The 26,154-nt window shown below is 42.7% G+C and overlaps 2 protein-coding genes across 2 annotated transcripts in view; both read left to right on the forward strand.

Moving 5' to 3' along the window:
* Nucleotides 1–184: 184 nt before the first annotated feature.
* Nucleotides 185–10,531, forward strand: LOC139388307 (ras-related protein Rab-13). Its single transcript, XM_071134909.1, has 7 exons — nt 185–858; nt 1,592–1,652; nt 5,702–5,762; nt 6,054–6,131; nt 6,703–6,792; nt 7,075–7,140; nt 7,373–10,531. Exons 1-7 carry the CDS (start codon nt 735–737, stop codon nt 7,490–7,492), a joined length of 600 nt encoding a protein of 199 aa, XP_070991010.1. The 5' UTR covers nt 185–734; the 3' UTR covers nt 7,493–10,531.
* A 1,644-nt stretch (nt 10,532–12,175) lies between these two features.
* The window catches only part of LOC139405733 (protein ENTREP3-like), a 33,407-nt gene continuing 19,428 nt past the window's right edge, over nt 12,176–26,154 (forward strand). Inside the window, exons 1-4 of the mRNA XM_071148158.1 lie at nt 12,176–12,412; nt 13,054–13,110; nt 13,365–13,472; nt 13,657–13,773. Coding sequence (XP_071004259.1) covers nt 12,182–12,412; nt 13,054–13,110; nt 13,365–13,472; nt 13,657–13,773 — 513 coding nt within the window. The 5' untranslated portion in view covers nt 12,176–12,181. The remainder of the gene's footprint in view (nt 12,413–13,053; nt 13,111–13,364; nt 13,473–13,656; nt 13,774–26,154) is intronic.

Below are 26,154 nucleotides of genomic sequence, written 5' to 3' on the forward strand. Positions count from 1 at the left end.
GTCAAATCGTGTTTGTTACTCGTTGTTTTATCCACGAAAAATAAATATGGTACTAAGGATACACGTATTCAGAGATATGACATTTTTCAGTACATGGGGCTCTATAATACAGCTAAAACCATTGACTTCATTCATATGGTCGAGCGCCCTCTGCTGTCTATAAGCAGTATCGGCCATTCCTGCTGTCCCATTTCAGTCTGTTCCCTCCACTGTAATAACTGAACCTCTCCCTCTCTACGTAATCCTACATTAACTTCGTCAGTAGAAAGTTTTTGGGCGAAAACGTAGCCCTGTCTGTATGGAATGGATGTATGTTAATCGGCCTTTGGAAGAAAATAACTTGACATTTTGGCTTGATAAATTGATTTTAACAAAGCTTTGTGGGGCTGTAGAATTGTATAGCCCATTGAAGTGCAGAAGCGTTTGTTCCAACTTTCGTTTTTAACTTGTGGCGTTCTTATTTTTCTCGGACCAAAAGAGACATTGGGGGAGAACCGTATTTACCGGTGACAGTTTCCAAGGGAAAGGGAAAAGAAGCGGATTTTGTGCTAAAGAAAAGCAGAAACTCCCCAGGAGAAATGAGAGTGTAATTTTGACCTTTGTGTATGTCGAGCAATACTTTTTAAGGCATTTGTTAACCTCGTTACACATAAGTGTAAGAAGAACATTGGAAAGTACTGGTTTTGTAAAAGGTCGTAGTTTCTGATAATTCACCAAAAACTTTGAAAAACATTATGGCGAAGAAGTACGATTTCCTTTTCAAATTATTACTCATCGGAGATAGTGGAGTGGGGAAAACATGTCTGATTATTCGATTTGCTGAGGACAACTTCAACTCAACCTACATATCAACTATCGGTATGTAGCCTAGCTCTACGAAATCTCATTTAATCGGTTATTGCCTAATCGGCCCCAAAATATTCAGCAACCCTTTAAATTTGTCATTGCTGATATAGGCACCATTATGTCAGCAACATATAATGCCACGTTCTTATCACTTTCACCACGCAGTTATCTCACGTTTCCAGTTCTGCTGTGTTCATGTCTCTACACGTCTCTATCGCTGTCTTCCTATATCTCAATCTGATATCCCTATTGTAGTTCACCTATATTGTTGCTGTGCTGCTGTTTCTATATCTTCTCCATATCCCCCTCTCCCCTCCCTCACTTTACCCAGAGGCTCCACCCACCCCCATTCCTCCTATCTCTCCTATCTCTTTTCAGTCTCTCATTAGCAGAAAAATGGTTGTCCTCCCTTGGAATTCACAGTTTAAGACGCCCATCTTCTCTGTCCTCTCTCTCCGTCCCTGTCCTGCAGGAAACACAGATAATAACAAACCCGGAGACTGTGTGTGTGTGTGTGTGTGTGTGTATATGGCAGAATGGGGCAGAGCTAGACAGACTTTACTATCCCAGTGAAAGTTTGATGAATTGAGAATGCCTGTCTCACCCTCCATGCATGTCAACATGGTTTAATTGGCATGACCTATATTTGCTGCAATGTGTGTGGGAATTTAAGTCATTGTCTTCCCTCCCTTCCTGTCGACCTCCTCCCTCCCCTCTCTCTGTCATCCTCCCATCCTTTCTTCAGGCATCGACTTTAAAGTAAAGACAATAGACGTGGAGGGAAAGAAAGTCAAACTGCAAGTCTGGTAAGAGAAGAGGATCCAGACAAAGACAGAATGAAAGGTCCATTTAGGACTACTGTTTCCATTTAGGACCACTGTTTCCATTTAGGACTACTGTTTCCATTTAGGACTACTGTTTCCATTTAGGACTACTGTTTCCATTTAGGACTACTGTTTCTATTTAGGACTACTGTTTCCATTTAGGAATGCAAGATTTAGATTGTTTGTCGTCTTGTCAGACTAAAGACAAGCAATCCCAGTATGCAATAGCTGCAATTTACACTACAAATCAAAATCAAATCAAATACCGTGAAACGCTTACTTACAAGCTATTAACCAACAATGGAGTTTGATTAGTTGTTCAGCAGTCTTATGGCTTGGGGGTAGAAGCTGTTAAGGAGCCTTTTGGTCCTAGACTTGGCGCTCCGGTACCACTTGCCGTGCGGTAGCAGAGAGAACAGTCTATGACTTGGGTGACTGGAGTTGTTGACAATTTTTTGGGCCTTCCTCTGACACACCTAGTATATAGGTCCTGGATGTCAGCAAACTTGGCCCCAGTGATGTACTGAGCTGTACACACTACCCTTTGTAGCGCCTTACAGTCAGATGCCGAGCAGTTGCCGTACCAGGCGGTGATGCAACTGGTCAGGATGCTCTTGATTTTTTAAATTTGACCTTTATTTAACTAGGCAAGTCAGTTAAGAACAAATTCTTATTTTCAATGACGGCCTAGGAACAGTGGGTTAACTGCCTTGTTCGACAGAATGACAGATTTTTACCTTGTCAGCTCGGGGATTCGATCTTGCAACCTTTCAGTTACAAGTTCAACGCTCTAACCACTAGGCTACCTGCCGCCCAAAGGTGCAGCAGTAGAACTTATTGAGGATCTGGGGACCCATGCCGAAAAGGTGATGTCGTGCCCTCTTCACAACTGTCTTGGTGTGTTTGGACCATGATAGTTTGTTGGTGATGTGGTCACCAAGGAACTTGAAACTCTCGACCAGCTCCACTTCAGTCCCGTCGATGTTATCGGGGGTCAGCTCGGCCCTCCTATTCCTATAGTCCACGTTCAGCTCCTTTGTCTTGCTCACATTGAGAGAGAGGTTGTTGTTCTGGCACCACACTGCCAGGTCTCTGAACTCCTCCCTATAGGCTGTCTCATCGTTGTCGGTGATCAGGCCTACCACTGTTGTGTCTTCAGCAAACTTAATGATGGTGTTGGAGTCGTGCTTGGCCACGCAGTTGTGGGTGAACAGGGAGTACAGGAGGGGACTCAACATGCACCCTGAGGGGCCTCAGTGTTGCGAATCAACATGGCAGATGTGTTGTTGCCTACCCTTACCACCTGGGGGTGGCCCGTCAGGAAGTCCAGGATCCAGTTGTAGATGGAGGTGTTTATTCCCAGGGTCCTTAGCTAGTGATTAGCTTTTTTGATCACTGGTGTTGAACGCTGAGCTGTAGTCAACGAACAGCATTCTCACATATGTGTTCCATTTGTCCAGGTGGGAAAGGGCAGTGTGGAGTGCAATAGAAATTGCATCATCTGTGGATCTGTTGGGTTGGTATGCGAATTGGAGTGGGTCTAGGGTTTCTGGCATGATGGTGTTGATGTGAGCCATGACCAGCCTTTCAAAGCACTTCATGGCTACCGAAGTGAGTGCTACGGGGCGGTAATCATGTAGGCAGGTTACCTTCGCTTTCTTAGTCACAGGGACTATGGTGGTCTGTTTGAAACGTGTAAGTATTGCAGACTCTGCCAGGGAGAGGTTAAAAATGTCAGTGAAGACACTTGCCAGTTGGTAATGCTTTGAGTACACGTCCTGGTAATCCATCTGTCCCCGTGGCTTTGTGAATGTTGACCTGTTTAAAGGTCTTGCTCACATCGGCTACGGAGAGCGTGATCATACAGTCATCTGGAACAGCTGGTGCTCTCATGCATGCTTCAGTGTTGCTTGCCTCGAAGCGAGCATAAAGGGCATTTAGCTCGTCTGGTAGGCTCGCGGTGATCAAAAGCATGTGGGCACCTGTTCGTTGAACATCTCATTCCAGATTCATGGGCATTAATATGGTGTTGAGGTCAGGGCTCTGTGCAGGCCAGTCAAGTTCTAACACACCAATCTCGACAAACCATTTTTGTATGGACCTGGCATTGTGCACGGGGGCTTTGTCATGCTGGAACAGGAAAGGGCATTCCCCAAACTGTTGCCACAAAGTTGGAAGCACAGAATCGTCCAGAATGTCATTGTATGCTGTAGTGTTAAGATTTCCCTTCACTGGAACTAAGGGGCCTAACCCGAACCACGAAAAACAGCCCCAGACCATTATTCCTCCTCCACCAAACTGTACAGTTGGCACTATGCATTGGGGCAGGTAGCTTTGTCGTGGCATCAGCCAAACCCAGATTTGTCTGTCGGACTGCCAGATGGTGAAGCGTGATTCATCACTCCAGAGAACATGTTTCCACTGCTCCAGAGTCCAATGGCAGCTAGCTTTACACCACTCTAGCTAATGCTTGGTATTATGCATGGAGATCTTAGGCTTGTGTGAGTCTGTTCGGCCATGGAAACCCATTTCATCAAGCTCCCGATGAACAGTTCTTATGCAGAGGCAGTTTGGAACTTGGTAGTGAGTGTTACAACAGACAATTTTTACACGCTACGTGCTTCAGCACTCAGCAGTCCCGTTCTGTGAGCTTTTGTGGCCTACCACTTCATGGCTGAGCCGTTGTTGCTCCTAGACGTTTCCACTTCACAATAACAGCACTTACAGTTGACTTGGGCAGTTCTAGCACGAACTGACTTGTAGGAAAGGTTGCATCCTATGACGGTGCCACATTCAAAGTCACTGAGCTCTTCAGTAAGGCCATTCTACTGCCAATGTTTGTCAATGGAGATTGCAAGGCGGTGTGCTCGATTTTTATACACCTGTCAGCAATGGGTGTGGCTGAAATAGCCGAACCCACTAATTTCAGAAGAGGTGTCCACATACTTTTTTTTTATATATAGTGTATATCTGGCATATGTCACTGAGTACACTGAGACATTGACTGGCAAGGCCTTTGGTGTAGACTATGACTTCACCTATGTTTTATCTGTCAGTGAATGCCAGTGAGTTATCATAAAGTCAGTCTGAAGCAGCCATAAAGAGTTTATTGAATTGGCATGAAACATACGCATGTCTCATCTCTGTGGATTCCACACCCCTGGTAGAAGTTGTCCTTTGATACAGGATCAGGTTAACCTCCCCAAATCCTGACTTGAGCCGTTAGGGGGGGATATGCCATACTGACCATCACAGGAGGCTGCTGATGGGAGAATGGCATGAACGGAGCAAATGGAATGGCACCAAACACCTGGAAACCATGGAAACCATGTGTTTGATGTATTTGTTACCGTTTCACTTATTCCGCTCCAGTCATTAGATCGAGCCTGTCCTCCCCAATTTAAGGTGCCACCAACCTCCTTTGCTGACCATAGCTCAGTGTGTAGGTGGGGAACTTCTACGTTCTGTGCTGTGAGAACATTAGTGTGACCATAGCGTAATGTTTTTGCAGAAGCGTGGATAAATGATGTGCTGGACACGCGTGTGTAAAGGCTGTATGGCTCTGGATATGTATGTGTAAACGGTGTACTCTTTCAATTGGGTGCTGCATTAGAAAAACAGGAAATGTGTAGAGAAAGAACAGCCACCAACTGCCAACACAGACACATCTGCAGTAGTTTCAGTGCTTACTACAGATTTCAAATCTTAATTTGATCATGCTTTTGTTGCTGAGAATCTTCCTGCAAAGTATGAAATGCAAACTTGTAGTGTTTTTGATTTTTAAAAAGGGTTCTAAAATGTGTAATTTCCACTTTGAAATTTCAGACATGATTTACCCTTATGGAAAATGTATCAACCCCTACAAAAATGTCCAGTAATTATAATCCACATAATAATTCCCATTTCTTGATGCTGCAGGATTATTTTCCTGTTGTCGCGAACTGGCTCAAATTAAGATCCTACATCTGTACTCCAGGTTGTTCAAAGAGCTACTTTGGTGAAACATTTTCCCTAATGTATTCTGTTTTCAGGGACACAGCAGGGCAGGAGAGGTTTAAGACCATCACTACAGCCTACTACAGAGGAGCTATGGTGAGCCTCTCAACTCTCTCTCAATCAGATCACAAGTGATTTAATCATCTACACCTGTCTAAAACTGTGAGCACAATCAGAATGTGGACAAGATCAGGACAAAAGGGACATCTTAGCACCAGGCATAAACGGGCCTTCCCTCTCTCTTCACCTTTGAAGATATCAGAGAACATTGTGGGTGTAAGGTTATGACTGGAACTATTAGTATCACATTTCTTACATCCATCAGGTTGATTTTGAATTGCACAATGTTTTATTTTTGTCTGACTCATGTCTCACGTGATCTCTCAGGGCATCATCCTGGTGTATGACATCACAGACGAGAAGTCCTACGAGAACATTCAGAACTGGATGAAGAGCATCAAGGAGGTGACAGGGAAACGCAGACTGACTGTTGACAGGGAAACACAGACTGACTGTTGACAGGGAAACACAGACTGGCTGTTGACAGGGGAACACGCAGGGGAACACCCCTAGACAGACAGTCTTATGGAATGACTGCACAGGACATTAAACAACCCCTAGACAGACAGTCTTATGGAATGACTGCACAGGACAATATTCTGATTGACCAGACTTCTTATTGCCATCTATAAACCACAGTAACGAGTTACATTGAGACTAGATGTTAGTCTGTTTTCTAGGGGGGTTCCTTTAGTGAATAACGGGGCATACAACTGCACTCCCAGAAACATGTTTACATTTGTTTAATTTTGTTTGCATAGTTAACAAAGATAACAGTTCAAAGTGAACATATTCAAATGAGTTCATGATTCCCCATCTGAACCAAGAGTTAGACATGGCTCCAAATTAGAGCTGAATTAAAGCCTCCCCTAGAGGGTGCTTGGGGAGGCAGAACTAAGGGCAGAAGTTGAGGGATACATCATTGAAATATAAAATGGATGCGATGGATGCCAACTCCCTATCTTTTATCCCCCAGAATGCATCAGCGGGGGTCAGCCGGATGTTGCTAGCTAACAAGTGTGACATTGAGGCCAAGAGGAAGGTATCCAAGGAAACGGGGGAAAAGGTGAGCCTCTACCATTTTTATGATCATTGTTTTGATTATGAAGTGTTTTCTTTCAATGATATTGACACTGATGTGCAGATGTTAATGATGGATGAATGGATGTGTGGATCACTGAGGGCGAAGAGCTCCGACTTTTCAACCTGAAGATCACTGACGTCATGATTTGACCTCGTATTTTTCTGAGTTCCCAGTTGTTTTGAACGTGGCATAAACTCTGCTGATTAGGAGAGGGAAGTGACATCATATCCTGGTGTAATCACACTTGTCTTCTGTTGTTGACAGCTGGCAAAGGATCATGGGATCAGATTCTTTGAGACCAGTGCAAAGGCCAGCATCAATGTTGATGAGGTGAGATAAATATGTTATTTTAGATATTATATTAATGTCCTTTATCCAATCACAGAGTCTGTCTTCATCTGCTCCTTTATTATGCATTTCACATGGGGAATATGGGTGATATGTTGTCCTTTTCATACAGGTTACATGTGCCACATAGCCTAATAATCCCCATACCCCCTCTCACCTACTGTTACCCTTTCTCTGCCCCTCTCTCCCTCCACCTCTTCCTGCCTCTCTGTAGTCTTTTATGGCTTTGGCTCGAGATATTCTACTGAAGTCCAGCAAGAAGCCGGGCCCCACAGGTCGCGAGGTCAAAATCACCAACGCTGAGAAGAAATCCTCCAAATGTCTCCTACTGTAGAGGCAGAGCTGGCCTGTCCTGGCTGACTCTTCGTTGCCTGAGGGAACTATCACATATAGGAACAATATTATTGCAAAGGAAATGGTTTCAAAGGCGCAATCCACAAGTTCTCTGTCCCCTGTGGCAACAAGATCAATTTCAAACACTATTGACTTGAAGAAATATCAATGTTTTCATTTACTTCCCCCTCCCCTTTAAAAAGTGCTACTACACTGTTTTTGACCAGAAAGCAAACTTCTGGATTGCACTTTTAATGACCATGTAACTGTGTTGAGGTGGTCCAAGGGCATTTTACAGAGGAATATCCAGTGGTTTGTTTAAACAATAGGATGAACACCACCTTGATTTCAACCAAAACATGTTTTGTATCAACTGTCTTCAATCTCCTGCAATGGCTTTGTTGTCTTGGTGACTGACTGATTGACATGGTATGTTTACACTCCACCAGAGCCATACAGAGGAAAATATCTTCCATGTTGGCTCCACATGTTCCATGAGACAACATTCCAAAAGGAATTCCTTCTACAATGATCTGTTGAACTAGATTTTTTGGAACCAACATGGTGGTCGATCAAATTCTAAATCCCAAACTGAGTTTGCTGAACTCTGTAATCCCATGGCTCTGGACTTCACACTGTAGAGTAGTGGTGCACAGCTCCTTAATGGAACAAGAGTCTGCTGTGTTTCATTCTATCTCTCTATGTCAATTATTTTTCCTTGATTAACCAGGAACATTAACAAGTGACCTTTCAGTCAAACTGCCAATCACATTCTTGCTTTTTGATTGAACAGTTGATGTAACAGTAGATTGTCTCGAGAGTGTAATCACTGGGCTCCTCGGATCGAAATGAGTTCCTGATGGAGAGACAAGGTCAAAAAGCAGCAGGTATTACTGTAACAATCAAGGTAACTACTACCATAATGGGGACCCTTGAGGACCTGAGTTGTGCACCGCTGCCATAGAATCACTTTTCAGTGTCATAGCCAAATAATTTAAATTAGGACAACACACAGACATTCCTTTCCATTTGTTTTATTTCTATGTTCATAGCAGCTCATAGCTGTTTAGGAGGAGCACAGGGGGCATTCTAGAGAGTGACAGGAGTTTAGATCTATATGCTGTAACTATGGTGATGGTACATGATGCTCTTAAAGGGATAGTTCACCCTGAATTGTAATTTTGCCTGTGTTTTCCACACTACGTAAAGATGAGTGATCTGGGTTGTGCCTGTTGTAAACTATTCTTCTACTACATAAAGTGTGGTACATGGTTGGATTGAGGATGTGGAAGAGGGAGACAGGGAAGTGCAATATGAGAGGAGTGATGAGAGAATGAGATGGATAGATGAAGCAAAGGAACAAAAACAGATGAATAAAGCAAGTGTCATAGAGACAGGGATGGAATGATGCTGATGAGAGTTGGACATAGAGGGATGAGATGTTCTCTTTTTTGCTGATAGACATACTGACCCTTTCTGATCTGATAGACATACTGACCCTTTCTGATCTGATAGACAAACTGACCCTTTCTGATCTGATAGACAAACTGACCCTTTCTGATCTGATAGACAAACTGACCCTTTCTGATCTGATAGCCTTTCTGATCTGATAGACATACTGACCCTTTCTGATCTGATAGACATACTGACCCTTTCTGATCTGATAGACAAACTGACCCTTTCTGATCTGATAGCCTTTCTGATCTGATAGACATACTGACCCTTTCTGATCTGATAGACATACTGACCCTTTCTGATCTGATAGACAAACTGACCCTTTCTGATCTGATAGACATACTGACCCTTTCTGATCTGATAGACATACTGACCCTTTCTGATCTGATAGACATACTGACCCTTTCTGATCTGATAGACAAACTGACCCTTTCTGATCTGATAGCCTTTCTGATCTGATAGACATACTGACCCTTTCTGATCTGATAGACATACTGACCCTTTCTGATCTGATAGACATACTGACCCTTTCTGATCTGATAGACATACTGACCCTTTCTGATCTGATAGACATACTGACCCTTTCTGATCTGATAGATATACTGACCCTTTCTGATCTGATAGACAAACTGACCCTTTCTGATCTGATAGATAGACCCTTTCTGATCTGATAGACATACTGACCCTTTCTGATCTGATAGACATACTGACCCTTTCTGATCTGATAGACATACCCTTTCTGATCCAAACTTTTCTGATCTGATAGACATACTGACCCTTTCTGATCTGATAGACAAACTGACCCTTTCCCTTTCTGATCTGATTTCTGATCTGACAAACTGACCCTTTCTGATCTGATAGACAAACTGACCCTTTCTGATCTGATAGACAAACTGACCCTTTCTGATCTGATAGACATACTGACCCTTTCTGATCTGATAGACAAACTGACCCTTTCTGATCTGATAGACAAACTGACCCTTTCTGATCTGATAGACATACAGACCTTTTATCTCATGCACCTGTTCAACAGCTTTGGAAAAAAAGAAACACCCTTCCTTCCTCTTTCAGACAGACCAGGGCCCTGGTCCAATGCACCCCTGGAGGTAATCACTGATGTACTACTGGATAGATTTGCAAATATATCTCTCCATATATCATTTACTGTACTGTGATTGGACAAGACTTTCACCTCGATACTCTCACCAATCCAAACGTGTCAGATCAGTGATTACTCTGAAGGAAGGAAGGAATGATGTCTCTTCCCATGCCAGACACTACATAATCATTACTGTGCCAGCAAGCTTCTCTGTCTATGGGTTCATTTCAATACTCTAAAGTGGCTTCTGGGAAGAAGACAAGGGGAAGAAGCTACTCCAGACTATTGAGATGATGCACCCTGTGTGTTTTTACTCTGATATCTCACTGTCCCCTCCCTCACCTTTCCTCTTTTCCTTCACACACATGTTCACCCTATCAACCATTCCTTATCTGATCAATTATCTTATGATCAATTATCTTATGACCAATGTATACCAGTTTACATATGCGCTGCTTAGCCTATTCAATAAAAGACTGTCAAAAAGAACCCTTCTATTTTGTAGGATTATACTTGAATTTTCTCAGAGTGAATTGCATTTTGGTGCATCACTCTTGTCTCTCCCACTAAACTAGTGTATCTCAGCTTACAGGAATCAGTGCATTGTCTCCCACTCTCCAAACCTTCACAGTTTCATGAATAAATCTAACATGTGTCCTTTAATGGCTTACATAAATGTTCTTGTTGAGCCCCTCTTTCCCCCTGGTATGTATAGGCCTCTATAAGAGATGAGGATGGAACCAAAGTGAAACATAATGTAACACGCAGACAGTCCTATAGTGTGAGACGTGTATAATAGTGAACTACAACTGCCTATAGTCCTGGGACTACAAACTTCCTGGAGGCCTCACAGTGCAGTGAAATCCTATCTGATTGGCTGGCTGCAGTAAACCTTGAAGGTGGATGCCCCTCCCTCGCAGCATCAGCACCAGGACACGCGGGCTTTGCCGCATCCTCCACGCGCGTCTGGCGTGCCTTTTCGTCACATGACGACGTGTCGGTTTACAAACACTAGGCATTCCTTTCTTTTGCCTCTATGGTGAAGGAGAGAGAATGGAGGGGTGGGGTGATGGTGAACGGGGAAGAGAAGAATGATCATCAGCAAGGCTCTTAGACTTGGGAAACGGATGTGTGTGAAACTGGAACCGATCGCTTGAGATGTGTGTGTGACGTATAATTCGGTGCAGTGAGGTAGATGTGCGGGATATACACGAGCAGAACGGGAGGCCCGCGTGACTGCTGCAGGGAAGAGAGAAGAGGACAGAGGGGGTGAGTTTGTGTGGTCCATCGCAAAACTCCCATGGAGGTAAAATATGGAAAGAGGAGGCATAGCAAATGAAAACAGCACAAACGTGCGGACGGCTCAAGGAATATGGACTTTCTATAATTGATTTACGTTTACTTTCGACGGATTTAAGTAATTTCTTAACCTGAACGGTTTGCCGACCGGACCGATTAAGATCTGATCAAGAGCTATCTCTCTCATCCTTCGGATAGGTCCGGTAGTCGGACCTTCGTGAGGACAGGACAACTCGGGCCTTGTTTCGATGCTTGTTCCTCGTCACCTTGACAAGATCCAGACCCACTCACCGCCACACAATACATATGGTTTCTCATTACGGTAGAAACAACGGGATATCTGGTGCTTAATAACCGGTGCAGCTACAGGACTGCGGCCTCGGGGCTCCGCCCACCGCAATGCTATGGGCCTTGGAAGGTAGAGATATGGAGACAGAGGAACAGAACGGAGCTGTGTGTCGTAAATGCATTCATGTTCTCAAGGATTAGCCCTAGGTATTTTTTCTTATTTTTCTCCTCACGTGAACATGTTGAAGTTTGTCTGGGGTGCAGATGTAATAGGACATATACACTCTGCTAAGCAGCTATTGCTGTTTTCATATGCTAAATAGCCCAGTCTTCTGAGTTGAGAGTTTTTGGAAACTGTGGAACCTTGGGGATTGCACAACGGGCTTTGTCATCTGCCAATTGACAACCCAGGGCCAAAGTGAAAAGGGGGCGATTTTTTTCAAAGCAACAAACTCTCCATCTCTCTTTTACACACACACACCGCATATAGGCTTACACACACGCACACATACACAGACTCACCACTCTCCACACATACACACACCAGCCATGCCATCCCCGTCAGACTCCAGCAGTGTAGTGTCAGCCTCTGGGTCTAGGGGCTGGTCAGATAGCTGCCGGGGCATGTCTGGCCGTCAGGGTGGGGCCAAACTGCTGCTGTACCTGGGGCTGTGCCACCTGGGCCTGGGGGGCATGGTCCTGGCCTTCTCCTTCACCAGCATGGCCTTCACATCCTCAGCCCGCGTCCGACAGTCCTGCCCCTTCTGGGCCGGCTTCTTTGTGAGTATCCTGTGGGAGCATCTCTAAATGGGCTGAATCACTACCTTTCCTTCATCTGCACTGACAAGGAGGGACTATTCTGGAGACCTAAATATCATGTTTAGCAGGATAATCATAAGTCCATTATGCAATGGAGGAACATGATCGTAATGCAAAAAAAATAGATTTATATTTTACAGATGGGGGACCTTCATTTGATCACTATTTCATGCGAAGCATGAAATGCAAACTTGTAGTGTATTTGAGTTTTTCCACTTTGACATTTCTGACTTGATTTGCCCTAACTGAAAATGTATCAACCCCTACAAAAATATCCGCAAATTATAATTCACATAATAATTCACATTTCCTTTTGCAGCAGGATTATTGTCCAAACTGCACCAAACTGTCTCAAATGAAGATCCTACATCTGAATGTGAAACTCACCCCTGAAAAGACAGAAGGCTGTTTTATAGGTGAAAGCAATATGGAGAATGTCTCTGTCAGAGGGAGATGGAGTGCAGATGGAGGAAAGGATTCATGGAGGAAACCTCTTCCGAATATTGAAATGATTCCATATTTCCTGGCTGTGGTTGATTGTGTTCTAGATGTGATAATTGATGAATGTATTTTCCTTACTGTAATTTGTGTGTTGTTCTTAGGTTGTGGCATCAGGGTTAGTTGGACTTATCTCATGGAGAAGACCACTCACTCTTGTGGTGAGTAGTACACAAGTGTCTATTTATATGTCTATGGTGTGTGTGTGTGTGTGTTTGTGCGTGTGTGTGTGTGTTTGTGCGTGTGTGTGTTTGTGCGTGTGTATGTAACTGACCAACCTGCTACCTGATTGGAACACAGGTCATCTGCACACCGAGCCCACCGAGCTACAGCCTATAGGCAGCTAGAACAAGTATTTAGGTCACAGGCAAGGTTACTCATCCCATGTGTGTCCTCCCCATGTCTCCCTCTCCAGGTGTCCCTCTTCATGCTGCTGTCTGCTGTGTGTGTCATCCTTAGTCTGGCTGGATCCATGCTCTCCTGTCAGAATGCACAGATGGTCAAGTCACTCCTCACCTGCCAGGTATGTAGGGAAAGGGGAAATGGGTTGCACCACTGACTGCATTCAACCAAAATGTGTCTTCCGCATTTAACCCAACCCATCTGAATCAGAGAGGTGCACACAGCCCTGTGGAGAGTATGTGTGTGTGTGTGTGTGGGGGGGGGGGGGGGGATGCGTGTGTGTTAATTCTCTGTGTGTTTTGCAGGTGGAGAATGGGTTGTGTGTGTGTTGCGCCCCAACACACTCCTGCTCTATAAACGAGGAGGAGACCCTGGTACTCTACCTAAACGCAGACTGCCACTCTGTCAGACATCAGCTCAAGGTGTGTGTGTGTTTAATGACAGCTCAGTGTGTGTCTGTGTTTAATGACAGCTCAGTGTGTGTGTGTTTAATGGCAGCTCAATGTGGGAGTGTTTAATGACAGCTTAGTGTGTGTGTTTAATGACAGCTCAGTGTGTGTGTTTAATGACAGCTCAGTGTGTGTGTTTAATCACAGCTCAGTGTGTGTGTTTAATGACAGCTCAGTGTGTGTTTTTAATGACACTTTGTGTGTGTTTAATGACAGCTCAGTGTGTGTGTTTAATGACAGCTCAGTGTGTGTGTTTAATGACAGTCAGTGTGTGTGTTTAATGACAGCTCAGTGTGTGTGTTTAATGACACTTTGTGTGTGTTTAATGACAGCTCAGTGTGTGTGTTTAATGACAGCTCAGTGTGTGTGTTTAATGACAGCTCAGTGTGTGTGTTTAATGACAGCTCAATGTGGGTGTGTTTAATGACAGCTCAGTGTGTGTGTTTCATGACAGCTGAGTGTGTGTTTATTAATGACAGGTAAGTGTGTGTGTGTTTAATGACAGCTCAGTGTGTGTGTGTTTAATGACAGCTCAGTGTGCGTGATTAATGACAGCTCAGTGTGTGTGTTTAATGACAGCTCAATGTGGGTGTGTTTAATGACAGCTGAGTGTGTGTTTATTAATGACAGGTAAGTGTGTGTGTGTTTAATGACAGCTCAGTGTGTGTGTTTAATGGCAGCTCAGTGTGTGTGTTTAATGACACCTTGTGTGTGTTTAATGACAGCTCAGTGTGTGTGTGTTTAATGACAGCTCAGTGTGTGTGTGTTTAATGACAGCTCAGTGTGTGTGTTTAATGACAGCTCATTGTATGTGTTTAATGACACTTTGTGTGTGTTTAATGACAGCTCAGTGTGTGTGTTTAATGACAGCTCAGTGTGTGTGTGTTTAATGACAGCTCAATGTGGGTGTGTTTAATGACAGCTCAGTGTGTGTGTTTCATGACAGCTGAGTGTGTGTTTATTAATGACAGGTAAGTGTGTGTGTGTTTAATGACAGCTCAGTGTGTGTGTGTTTAATGACAGCTCAGTGTGCGTGTTTAATGACAGCTCAGTGTGTGTGTTTAATGACAGCTCAGTGTGTGTGTTTAATGACAGCTCAGTGTGTGCGTTTTATGACAGCTCAGTGTATGTGTTTAATGACAGCTCAGAATGTGTGTTTAATGACAGCTCAGTGTGTGTGTGTTTAATGACAGCTCAGTGTGTGTGTTTAATGACAGCTCAGTGTGTGTGTTTAATGACAGCTCAGTGTGTGTGTTTAATGACAGCTCAGTGTGTGTGTTTAATGACAGCTCAGTGTGTGTGTTTAATGACAGCTCAGTGTGTGTGTTTAATGACAGCTCAGTGTGTGTGTTTAATGACAGCTCAGTGTGTGTGTTTAATGACAGCTCAGTGTGTGTGTTTAATGACAGCTAAGTGTGTGTGTTTAATCACAGCTCAGTGTGTGTGTTTAATGACAGCTCAGTGTGTGTTTTTAATGACACTTTGTGTGTGTTTAATGACAGTTCAGTGTGTGTGTTTAATGACAGCTCAGTGTGTGTGTTTAATGACAGTCAGTGTGTGTGTTTAATGACAGCTCAGTGTGTGTGTTTAATGACACTTTGTGTGTGTTTAATGACAGCTCAGTGTGTGTGTTTAATGACAGCTCAGTGTGTGTGTTTAATGACAGCTCAGTGTGTGTGTTTAATGACAGCTCAATGTGGGTGTGTTTAATGACAGCTCAGTGTGTGTGTTTCATGACAGCTGAGTGTGTGTTTATTAATGACAGGTAAGTGTGTGTGTGTTTAATGACAGCTCAGTGTGTGTGTGTTTAATGACAGCTCAGTGTGCGTGTTTAATGACAGCTCAGTGTGTGTGTTTAATGACAGCTCAATGTGGGTGTGTTTAATGACAGCTCAGTGTTTTTGTTTCATGACAGCTGAGTGTGTGTTTATTAATGACAGGTAAGTGTGTGTGTGTTTAATGACAGCTCAGTGTGTGTGTTTAATGACAGCTCAGTGTGTGTGTGTTTAATGACAGCTCAGTGTATGTGTTTAATGACACTTTGTGTGTGTTTAATGACAGCTTAGTGTGTGTGTTTAATGACAGCTCAGTGTGTGTGTGTTTAGTGACAGCTCAATGTGGGTGTGTTTAATGACAGCTCAGTGTGTGTGTTTCATGAAAGCTGAGTGTGTGTTTATTAATGACAGGTAAGTGTGTGTGTGTTTAATGACAGCTCAGTGTGTGTGTGTTTAATGACAGCTCAGTGTGCGTGTTTAATGACAGCTCAGTGTGTGTGTTTAATGACAGCTCAGTGTGTGTGTTTAATGACAGCTCAGTGTGTGCGTTTTATGACAGCTCAGTGTATGTGTTTAATGACAGCTCAGTGTGTGTGTTTAATGACAGCTCAGTGTGTGTGTTTATTGACAGATCAGTGTGTGTGTTTAATGACAGCTCAGTGTGTGTGTTTAATCACAGCTCAGTGTGTGTGTTTAATGACAGCTCAGTGTGTGTTTTTAATGACACTTTGTGTGTGTTTAATGACAGCTCAGTGTGTGTGTTTAATGACAGCTCAGTGTGTGTGTTTAATGACAGCTCAGTGTGTGTGTTTAATGACAGCTCAATGTGGGTGTGTTTAATGACAGCTCAGTGTGTGTGTGTTTAATGACAGCTCAATGTGGGTGTGTTTAATGACAGCTCAGTGTGTGTGTTTCATGACAGCTGAGTGTGTGTTTATTAATGACAGGTAAGTGTGTGTGTGTTTAATGACAGCTCAGTGTGTGTGTGTTTAATGACAGCTCAGTGTGCGTGTTTAATGACAGCTCAGTGTGTGTGTTTAATGACAGCTCAGTGTGTGTGTGTTTAATGACAGCTCAGTGTGTGTGTTTAATGACAGCTCAGTGTGTGTGTTTAATGACAGCTCAGTGTGTGTGTTTAATGACAGCTCAGTGTGTGTGTTTAATGACAGCTCAGTGTGTGTGTTTAATGACAGCTCAGTGTGTGTGTTTAATGACAGCTCAGTGTGTGTGTTTAATGACAGCTCAGTGTGTGTGTTTAATGACAGCTAAGTGTGTGTGTTTAATCACAGCTCAGTGTGTGTGTTTAATGACAGCTCAGTGTGTGTTTTTAATGACACTTTGTGTGTGTTTAATGACAGCTCAGTGTGTGTGTTTAATGACAGCTCAGTGTGTGTGTTTAATGACAGCTCAGTGTGTGTGTTTAATGACAGCTCAGTGTGTGTGTTTAATGACAGCTCAGTGTGTGTGTTTAATGACAGCTCAGTGTGTGTGTTTAATGACAGCTCAGTGTGTGTGTTTAATGACAGCTAAGTGTGTGTGTTTAATCACAGCTCAGTGTGTGTGTTTAATGACAGCTCAGTGTGTGTTTTTAATGACACTTTGTGTGTGTTTAATGACAGTTCAGTGTGTGTGTTTAATGACAGCTCAGTGTGTGTGTTTAATGACAGTCAGTGTGTGTGTTTAATGACAGCTCAGTGTGTGTGTTTAATGACACTTTGTGTGTGTTTAATGACAGCTCAGTGTGTGTGTTTAATGACAGCTCAGTGTGTGTGTTTAATGACAGCTCAGTGTGTGTGTTTAATGACAGCTCAATGTGGGTGTGTTTAATGACAGCTCAGTGTGTGTGTTTCATGACAGCTGAGTGTGTGTTTATTAATGACAGGTAAGTGTGTGTGTGTTTAATGACAGCTCAGTGTGTGTGTGTTTAATGACAGCTCAGTGTGCGTGTTTAATGACAGCTCAGTGTGTGTGTTTAATGACAGCTCAATGTGGGTGTGTTTAATGACAGCTCAGTGTTTTTGTTTCATGACAGCTGAGTGTGTGTTTATTAATGACAGGTAAGTGTGTGTGTGTTTAATGACAGCTCAGTGTGTGTGTTTAATGACAGCTCAGTGTGTGTGTGTTTAATGACAGCTCAGTGTATGTGTTTAATGACACTTTGTGTGTGTTTAATGACAGCTTAGTGTGTGTGTTTAATGACAGCTCAGTGTGTGTGTGTTTAGTGACAGCTCAATGTGGGTGTGTTTAATGACAGCTCAGTGTGTGTGTTTCATGAAAGCTGAGTGTGTGTTTATTAATGACAGGTAAGTGTGTGTGTGTTTAATGACAGCTCAGTGTGTGTGTGTTTAATGACAGCTCAGTGTGCGTGTTTAATGACAGCTCAGTGTGTGTGTTTAATGACAGCTCAGTGTGTGTGTTTAATGACAGCTCAGTGTGTGCGTTTTATGACAGCTCAGTGTATGTGTTTAATGACAGCTCAGTGTGTGTGTTTAATGACAGCTCAGTGTGTGTGTTTATTGACAGATCAGTGTGTGTGTTTAATGACAGCTCAGTGTGTGTGTTTAATCACAGCTCAGTGTGTGTGTTTAATGACAGCTCAGTGTGTGTTTTTAATGACACTTTGTGTGTGTTTAATGACAGCTCAGTGTGTGTGTTTAATGACAGCTCAGTGTGTGTGTTTAATGACAGTCAGTGTGTGTGTTTAATGACAGCTCAGTGTGTGTGTTTAATGACACTTTGTGTGTGTTTAATGACAGCTCAGTGTGTGTGTTTAATGACAGCTCAGTGTGTGTGTTTAATGACAGCTCAGTGTGTGTGTTTAATGACAGCTCAATGTGGGTGTGTTTAATGACAGCTCAGTGTGTGTGTTTCATGACAGCTGAGTGTGTGTTTATTAATGACAGGTAAGTGTGTGTGTGTTTAATGACAGCTCAGTGTGTGTGTGTTTAATGACAGCTCAGTGTGCGTGATTAATGACAGCTCAGTGTGTGTGTTTAATGACAGCTCAATGTGGGTGTGTTTAATGACAGCTGAGTGTGTGTTTATTAATGACAGGTAAGTGTGTGTGTGTTTAATGACAGCTCAGTGTGTGTGTTTAATGACAGCTCAGTGTGTGTGTTTAATGACACTTTGTGTGTGTTTAATGACAGCTCTGTGTGTGTGTGTTTAATGACAGCTCAGTGTGTGTGTGTTTAATGACAGCTCAGTGTGTGTGTTTAATGACAGCTCATTGTATGTGTTTAATGACACTTTGTGTGTGTTTAATGACAGCTCAGTGTGTGTGTTTAATGACAGCTCAGTGTGTGTGTGTTTAATGACAGCTCAATGTGGGTGTGTTTAATGACAGCTCAGTGTGTGTGTTTCATGACAGCTGAGTGTGTGTTTATTAATGACAGGTAAGTGTGTGTGTGTTTAATGACAGCTCAGTGTGTGTGTGTTTAATGACAGCTCAGTGTGCGTGTTTAATGACAGCTCAGTGTGTGTGTTTAATGACAGCTCAGTGTGTGTGTTTAATGACAGCTCAGTGTGTGCGTTTTATGACAGCTCAGTGTATGTGTTTAATGACAGCTCAGAATGTGTGTTTAATGACAGCTCAGTGTGTGTGTGTTTAATGACAGCTCAGTGTGTGTGTTTAATGACAGCTCAGTGTGTGTGTTTAATGACAGCTCAGTGTGTGTGTTTAATGACAGCTCAGTGTGTGTGTTTAATGACAGCTCAGTGTGTGTGTTTAATGACAGCTCAGTGTGTGTGTTTAATGACAGCTCAGTGTGTGTGTTTAATGACAGCTCAGTGTGTGTGTTTAATGACAGATAAGTGTGTGTGTTTTAATCACAGCTCAGTGTGTGTGTTTAATGACAGCTCAGTGTGTGTTTTTAATGACACTTTGTGTGTGTTTAATGACAGTTCAGTGTGTGTGTTTAATGACAGCTCAGTGTGTGTGTTTAATGACAGTCAGTGTGTGTGTTTAATGACAGCTCAGTGTGTGTGTTTAATGACACTTTGTGTGTGTTTAATGACAGCTCAGTGTGTGTGTTTAATGACAGCTCAGTGTGTGTGTTTAATGACAGCTCAGTGTGTGTGTTTAATGACAGCTCAATGTGGGTGTGTTTAATGACAGCTCAGTGTGTGTGTTTCATGACAGCTGAGTGTGTGTTTATTAATGACAGGTAAGTGTGTGTGTGTTTAATGACAGCTCAGTGTGTGTGTGTTTAATGACAGCTCAGTGTGCGTGTTTAATGACAGCTCAGTGTGTGTGTTTAATGACAGCTCAATGTGGGTGTGTTTAATGACAGCTCAGTGTTTTTGTTTCATGACAGCTGAGTTTGTGTTTATTAATGACAGGTAAGTGTGTGTGTGTTTAATGACAGCTCAGTGTGTGTGTTTAATGACAGCTCAGTGTGTGTGTGTTTAATGACAGCTCAGTGTATGTGTTTAATGACACTTTGTGTGTGTTTAATGACAGCTTAGTGTGTGTGTTTAATGACAGCTCAGTGTGTGTGTGTTTAGTGACAGCTTAATGTGGGTGTGTTTAATGACAGCTCAGTGTGTGTGTTTCATGAAAGCTGAGTGTGTGTTTATTAATGACAGGTAAGTGTGTGTGTGTTTAATGACAGCTCAGTGTGTGTGTGTTTAATGACAGCTCAGTGTGCGTGTTTAATGACAGCTCAGTGTGTGTGTTTAATGACAGCTCAGTGTGTGTGTTTAATGACAGCTCAGTGTGTGCGTTTTATGACAGCTCAGTGTATGTGTTTAATGACAGCTCAGTGTGTGTGTTTAATGACAGCTCAGTGTGTGTGTTTATTGACAGATCAGTGTGTGTGTTTAATGACAGCTCAGTGTGTGTGTGTTTAATGACAGCTCAGTGTGTGTGTTTAATGACAGCTCAGTGTGTGTGTTTAATGACAGCTCAGTGTGTGTGTTTAATGACAGCTCAGTGTGTGTGTTTAATGACAGCTCAGTGTGTGTGTTTAATGACAGCTCAGTGTGTGTGTTTAATCACAGCTCAGTGTGTGTGTTTAATGACAGCTCAGTGTGTGTTTTTAATGACACTTTGTGTGTGTTTAATGACAGCTCAGTGTGTGTGTTTAATGACAGCTCAGTGTGTGTGTTTAATGACAGTCAGTGTGTGTGTTTAATGACAGCTCAGTGTGTGTGTTTAATGACACTTTGTGTGTGTTTAATGACAGCTCAGTGTGTGTGTTTAATGACAGCTCAGTGTGTGTGTTTAATGACAGCTCAGTGTGTGTGTTTAATGACAGCTCAATGTGGGTGTGTTTAATGACAGCTCAGTGTGTGTGTTTCATGACAGCTGAGTGTGTGTTTATTAATGACAGGTAAGTGTGTGTGTGTTTAATGACAGCTCAGTGTGTGTGTGTTTAATGACAGCTCAGTGTGCGTGTTTAATGACAGCTCAGTGTGTGTGTTTAATGACAGCTCAATGTGGTTGTGTTTAATGACAGCTCAGTGTGTGTGTTTCATGACAGCTGAGTGTGTGTTTATTAATGACAGGTAAGTGTGTGTGTGTTTAATGACAGCTCAGTGTGTGTGTTTAATGACAGCTCAGTGTGTGTGTGTTTAATGACAGCTCAGTGTGTGTGTTTAATGACAGCTCAGTGTGTGTGTGTTTAATGACAGCTCAATGTGGGTGTGTTTAATGACAGCTCAGTGTGTGTGTTTCATGACAGCTGAGTGTGTGTTTATTAATGACAGGTAAGTGTGTGTGTGTTTAATGACAGCTCAGTGTGTGTGTGTTTAATGACAGCTCAGTGTGCGTGTTTAATGACAGCTCAGTGTGTGTGTTTAATGACAGCTCAGTGTGTGTGTTTAATGACAGCTCAGTGTGTGCGTTTTATGACAGCTCAGTGTATGTGTTTAATGACAGCTCAGTGTGTGTGTTTAATGACAGCTCAGTGTGTGTGTTTATTGACAGATCAGTGTGTGTGTTTAATGACAGCTCAGTGTGTGTGTGTTTAATGACAGCTCAGTGTGTGTGTTAAATGACAGCTCAGTGTGTGTGTTTAATGACAGCTCAGTGTGTTTGTTTAATGACAGCTCAGTGTGTGTGTTTAATGACAGCTCAGTGTGTGTGTTTAATGACAGCTCAGTGTGTGTGTTTAATCACAGCTCAGTGTGTGTGTTTAATGACAGCTCAGTGTGTGTTTTTAATGACACTTTGTGTGTGTTTAATGACAGCTCAGTGTGAGTGTTTAATGACAGCTCAGTGTGTGTGTTTAATGGCAGTCAGTGTGTGTGTTTAATGACAGCTCAGTGTGTGTGTTTAATGACACTTTGTGTGTGTTTAATGACAGCTCAGTGTGTGTGTTTAATGACAGCTCAGTGTGTGTGTTTAATGACAGCTCAGTGTGTGTGTTTAATGACAGCTCAATGTGGGTGTGTTTAATGACAGCTCAGTGTGTGTGTTTCATGACAGCTGAGTGTGTGTTTATTAATGACAGTTAAGTGTGTGTGTGTTTAATGACAGCTCAGTGTGTGTGTGTTTAATGACAGCTCAGTGTGCGTGTTTAATGACAGCTCAGTGTGTGTGTTTAATGACAGCTCAATGTGGGTGTGTTTAATGACAGCTCAGTGTGTGTGTTTCATGACAGCTGAGTGTGTGTTTATTAATGACAGGTAAGTGTGTGTGTGTTTAATGACAGCTCAGTGTGTGTGTTTAATGACACTTTGTGTGTGTTTAATGACAGCTCAGTGTGTGTGTGTTTAATGACAGCTCAAAATGTGTGTGTTTAATGACAGCTCAGTGTGTGTGTGTTTAATGACAGCTCAGTGTGTGTGCTTAATGACAGCTCAGTGTATGTGTTTAATGACACTTTGTGTGTGTTTAATGACAGCTCAGTGTGTGTGTTTAATGACAGCTCAATGTGGGTGTGTTTAATGACAGCTCAGTGTGTGTGTTTCATGACAGCTGAGTGTGTGTTTATTAATGACAGGTAAGTGTGTGTGTGTTTAATGACAGCTCAGTGTGTGTGTGTTTAATGACAGCTCAGTGTGCGTGTTTAATGACAGCTCAGTGTGTGTGTTTAATGACAGCTCAGTGTGTGTGTTTAATGACAGCTCAGTGTGTGCGTTTTATGACAGCTCAGTGTATGTGTTTAATGACAGCTCAGTGTGTGTGTTTTATGACAGCTCAGTGTGTGTGTTATTGACAGATCAGTGTGTGTGTTTAATGACAGCTCAATGTGGGTGTGTTTAATGACAGCTCAGTGTGTGTGTTTCATGACAGCTGAGTGTGTGTTTATTAATGACAGGTAAGTGTGTGTGTGTTTAATGACAGCTCAGTGTGTGCGTTTTATGACAGCTCAGTGTATGTGTTTAATGACAGCTCAGTGTGTGTGTTTAATGACAGCTCAGTGTGTGTGTTTATTGACAGATCAGTGTGTGTGTTTAATGACAGCTCAGTGTGTGTGTGTTTAATGACAGCTCAGTGTGTGTGTTTAATGACAGCTCAGTGTGTGTGTTTAATGACAGCTCAGTGTGTTTGTTTAATGACAGCTCAGTGTGTGTGTTTAATGACAGCTCAGTGTGTGTGTTTAATGACAGCTCAGTGTGTGTGTTTAATCACAGCTCAGTGTGTGTGTTTAATGACAGCTCAGTGTGTGTTTTTAATGACACTTTGTGTGTGTTTAATGACAGCTCAGTGTGAGTGTTTAATGACAGCTCAGTGTGTGTGTTTAATGGCAGTCAGTGTGTGTGTTTAATGACAGCTCAGTGTGTGTGTTTAATGACACTTTGTGTGTGTTTAATGACAGCTCAGTGTGTGTGTTTAATGACAGCTCAGTGTGTGTGTTTAATGACAGCTCAGTGTGTGTGTTTAATGACAGCTCAATGTGGGTGTGTTTAATGACAGCTCAGTGTGTGTGTTTCATGACAGCTGAGTGTGTGTTTATTAATGACAGTTAAGTGTGTGTGTGTTTAATGACAGCTCAGTGTGTGTGTGTTTAATGACAGCTCAGTGTGCGTGTTTAATGACAGCTCAGTGTGTGTGTTTAATGACAGCTCAATGTGGGTGTGTTTAATGACAGCTCAGTGTGTGTGTTTCATGACAGCTGAGTGTGTGTTTATTAATGACAGGTAAGTGTGTGTGTGTTTAATGACAGCTCAGTGTGTGTGTTTAATGACACTTTGTGTGTGTTTAATGACAGCTCAGTGTGTGTGTGTTTAATGACAGCTCAATATGTGTGTGTTTAATGACAGCTCAGTGTGTGTGTGTTTAATGACAGCTCAGTGTGTGTGCTTAATGACAGCTCAGTGTATGTGTTTAATGACACTTTGTGTGTGTTTAATGACAGCTCAGTGTGTGTGTTTAATGACAGCTCAGTGTGTGTGTGTTTAATGACAGCTCAATGTGGGTGTGTTTAATGACAGCTCAGTGTGTGTGTTTCATGACAGCTGAGTGTGTGTTTATTAATGACAGGTAAGTGTGTGTGTGTTTAATGACAGCTCAGTGTGTGTGTGTTTAATGACAGCTCAGTGTGCGTGTTTAATGACAGCTCAGTGTGTGTGTTTAATGACAGCTCAGTGTGTGTGTTTAATGACAGCTCAGTGTGTGCGTTTTATGACAGCTCAGTGTATGTGTTTAATGACAGCTCAGTGTGTGTGTTTTATGACAGCTCAGTGTGTGTGTTATTGACAGATCAGTGTGTGTGTTTAATGACAGCTCAGTGTGTGTGTGTTTAATGACAGCTCAGTGTGTGTGTTTAATGACAGCTCAGTGTGTGTGTTTAATGACAGCTCAGTGTGTGTGTGTTTAATGACAGCTCAGTGTGTGTGTGTTTTATGACAGCTCAGTGTGTGTGTTTAATGACAGCTCAGTGTGTGTTTAATGACAGCTCAGGGTGTGTGTGTTTAATGACAGCTCAGTGTGTGTGTTTAATGACAGCTGAGTGTGTGTGTGTTTAATGACAGGTAAGTGTGTGTGTGTGTTTAATGACAGCTCAGTGTGTGTGTGTTTAATGACAGCTCAGTGTGCGTGTTTAATGACAGCTCAGTGTGTTTGTTTTATGACAGCTCAGTGTGTGTGTTTAATGACAGCTCAGTGTGTGTGTTTAATGACAGCTCAGTGTGTGTGTGTTTAATGACAGCTCAGTGTATGTGTTTTACGACAGCTCAGTGTGTGTGTGTTTAATGACAGCTCAGTGTGTGTGTGTTTAATGACAGCTCAGTGTGTGTGTGTTTTATGACAGCTCAGTGTGTGTGTGTTTAATGACAGCTCAGTGTGTGTGTGTGTTTAATGACAGCTCAGTGTGTGTGTGTTTTATGACAGCTCAGTGTGCGTGTTTAATGACAGCTCAGTGTGTGTGTTTAATGACAGCTCAGTGTGTGTTTAATCATAGCTCAGTGTGTGTGTGTTTCATTACAGCTCAGTGTGTGTGTGTTTAATGACAGGTAAGTGTGTGTGTGTGTGTTTAATGACAGCTCAGTGTGTGTGTTTAATGGCAGCTCAATGTGTGTGTTTAATGGCAGCTCAGTGTGTGTGTTTCATGACAGCTCAGTGTGTGTGTTTAATGGCAGCTCAGTGTGTGTGTTTAATGGCAGCTCAGTGTGTGTGTTTAATGGCAGCTCAGTGTGTGTGTTTAATGGCAGCTCAGTGTGTGTGTTTAATGACAGCTCAGTGTGTGTGATTAATGACAGCTCAGTGTGTGTGTTTAATGGCAGCTCAGTGTGTGTGTTTAATGACAGCTCAGTGTGTGTGTTTAATGGCAGCTCAGTGTGTGTGATTAATGACAGCTCAGTGTGTGTGTTTAATGGCAGCTCAGTGTGTGTGTTTAATGGCAGCTCAGTGTGTGTGTTTAATGACAGCTCAGTGTGTGTTTTTAATGACACTTTGTGTGTGTTTAATGACAGCTCAGTGTGTGTGTTTAATGACAGCTCAGTGTGTGTGTTTAATGGCAGCTCAGTGTGTGTGTTTAATGACAGCTCAGTGTGTGTGTGTTTAATGGCAGCTCAGTGTGTGTGTTTAATGGCAGCTCAGTGTGTGTGTTTAATGACAGCTCAGTGTGTGTGTGTTTAATGGCAGCTCAGTGTGTGTGTTTAATGACAGCTCAGTGTGTGTGTGTTTAATGGCAGCTCAGTGTGCGTGTTTAATGGCAGCTCAGTGTGTGTGTTTAATGACAGCTCAGTGTGTGTGTGTTTAATGGCAGCTCAGTGTGTGTGTGTGTTTAATGACAGCTCAGTGTGTGTGTGTGTTTAATGACAGCTCAGTGTGTGTGTTTAATGACAGCTCAGTGTGTGTGTGTTTAATGGCAGCTCAGTGTGTGTGTTTAATGGCAGCTCAGTGTGTGTGTTTAATGACAGCTCAGTGTGTGTGTTTAATGACAGCTCAGTGTGTGTGTGTTTAATGGCAGCTCAGTGTGTGTGTTTAATGGCAGCTCAGTGTGTGTGTTTAATGACAGCTCAGTGTGTGTGTTTAATGGCAGCTCAGTGTGTGTGTTTAATGGCAGCTCAGTGTGTGTGTTTAATGGCAGCTCAGTGTGTGTGGCGTCTATATTCTCTGAGAGTATGTGGGCTACATTTTCTGATGTCGACAATAATTTATGCAGATGATGTAAGCAGAGCCTAATAT

Source organism: Oncorhynchus clarkii, chromosome 3 (assembly GCF_045791955.1).
Source record: "Oncorhynchus clarkii lewisi isolate Uvic-CL-2024 chromosome 3, UVic_Ocla_1.0, whole genome shotgun sequence".
Lineage (NCBI taxonomy): Eukaryota > Metazoa > Chordata > Actinopteri > Salmoniformes > Salmonidae > Oncorhynchus > Oncorhynchus clarkii.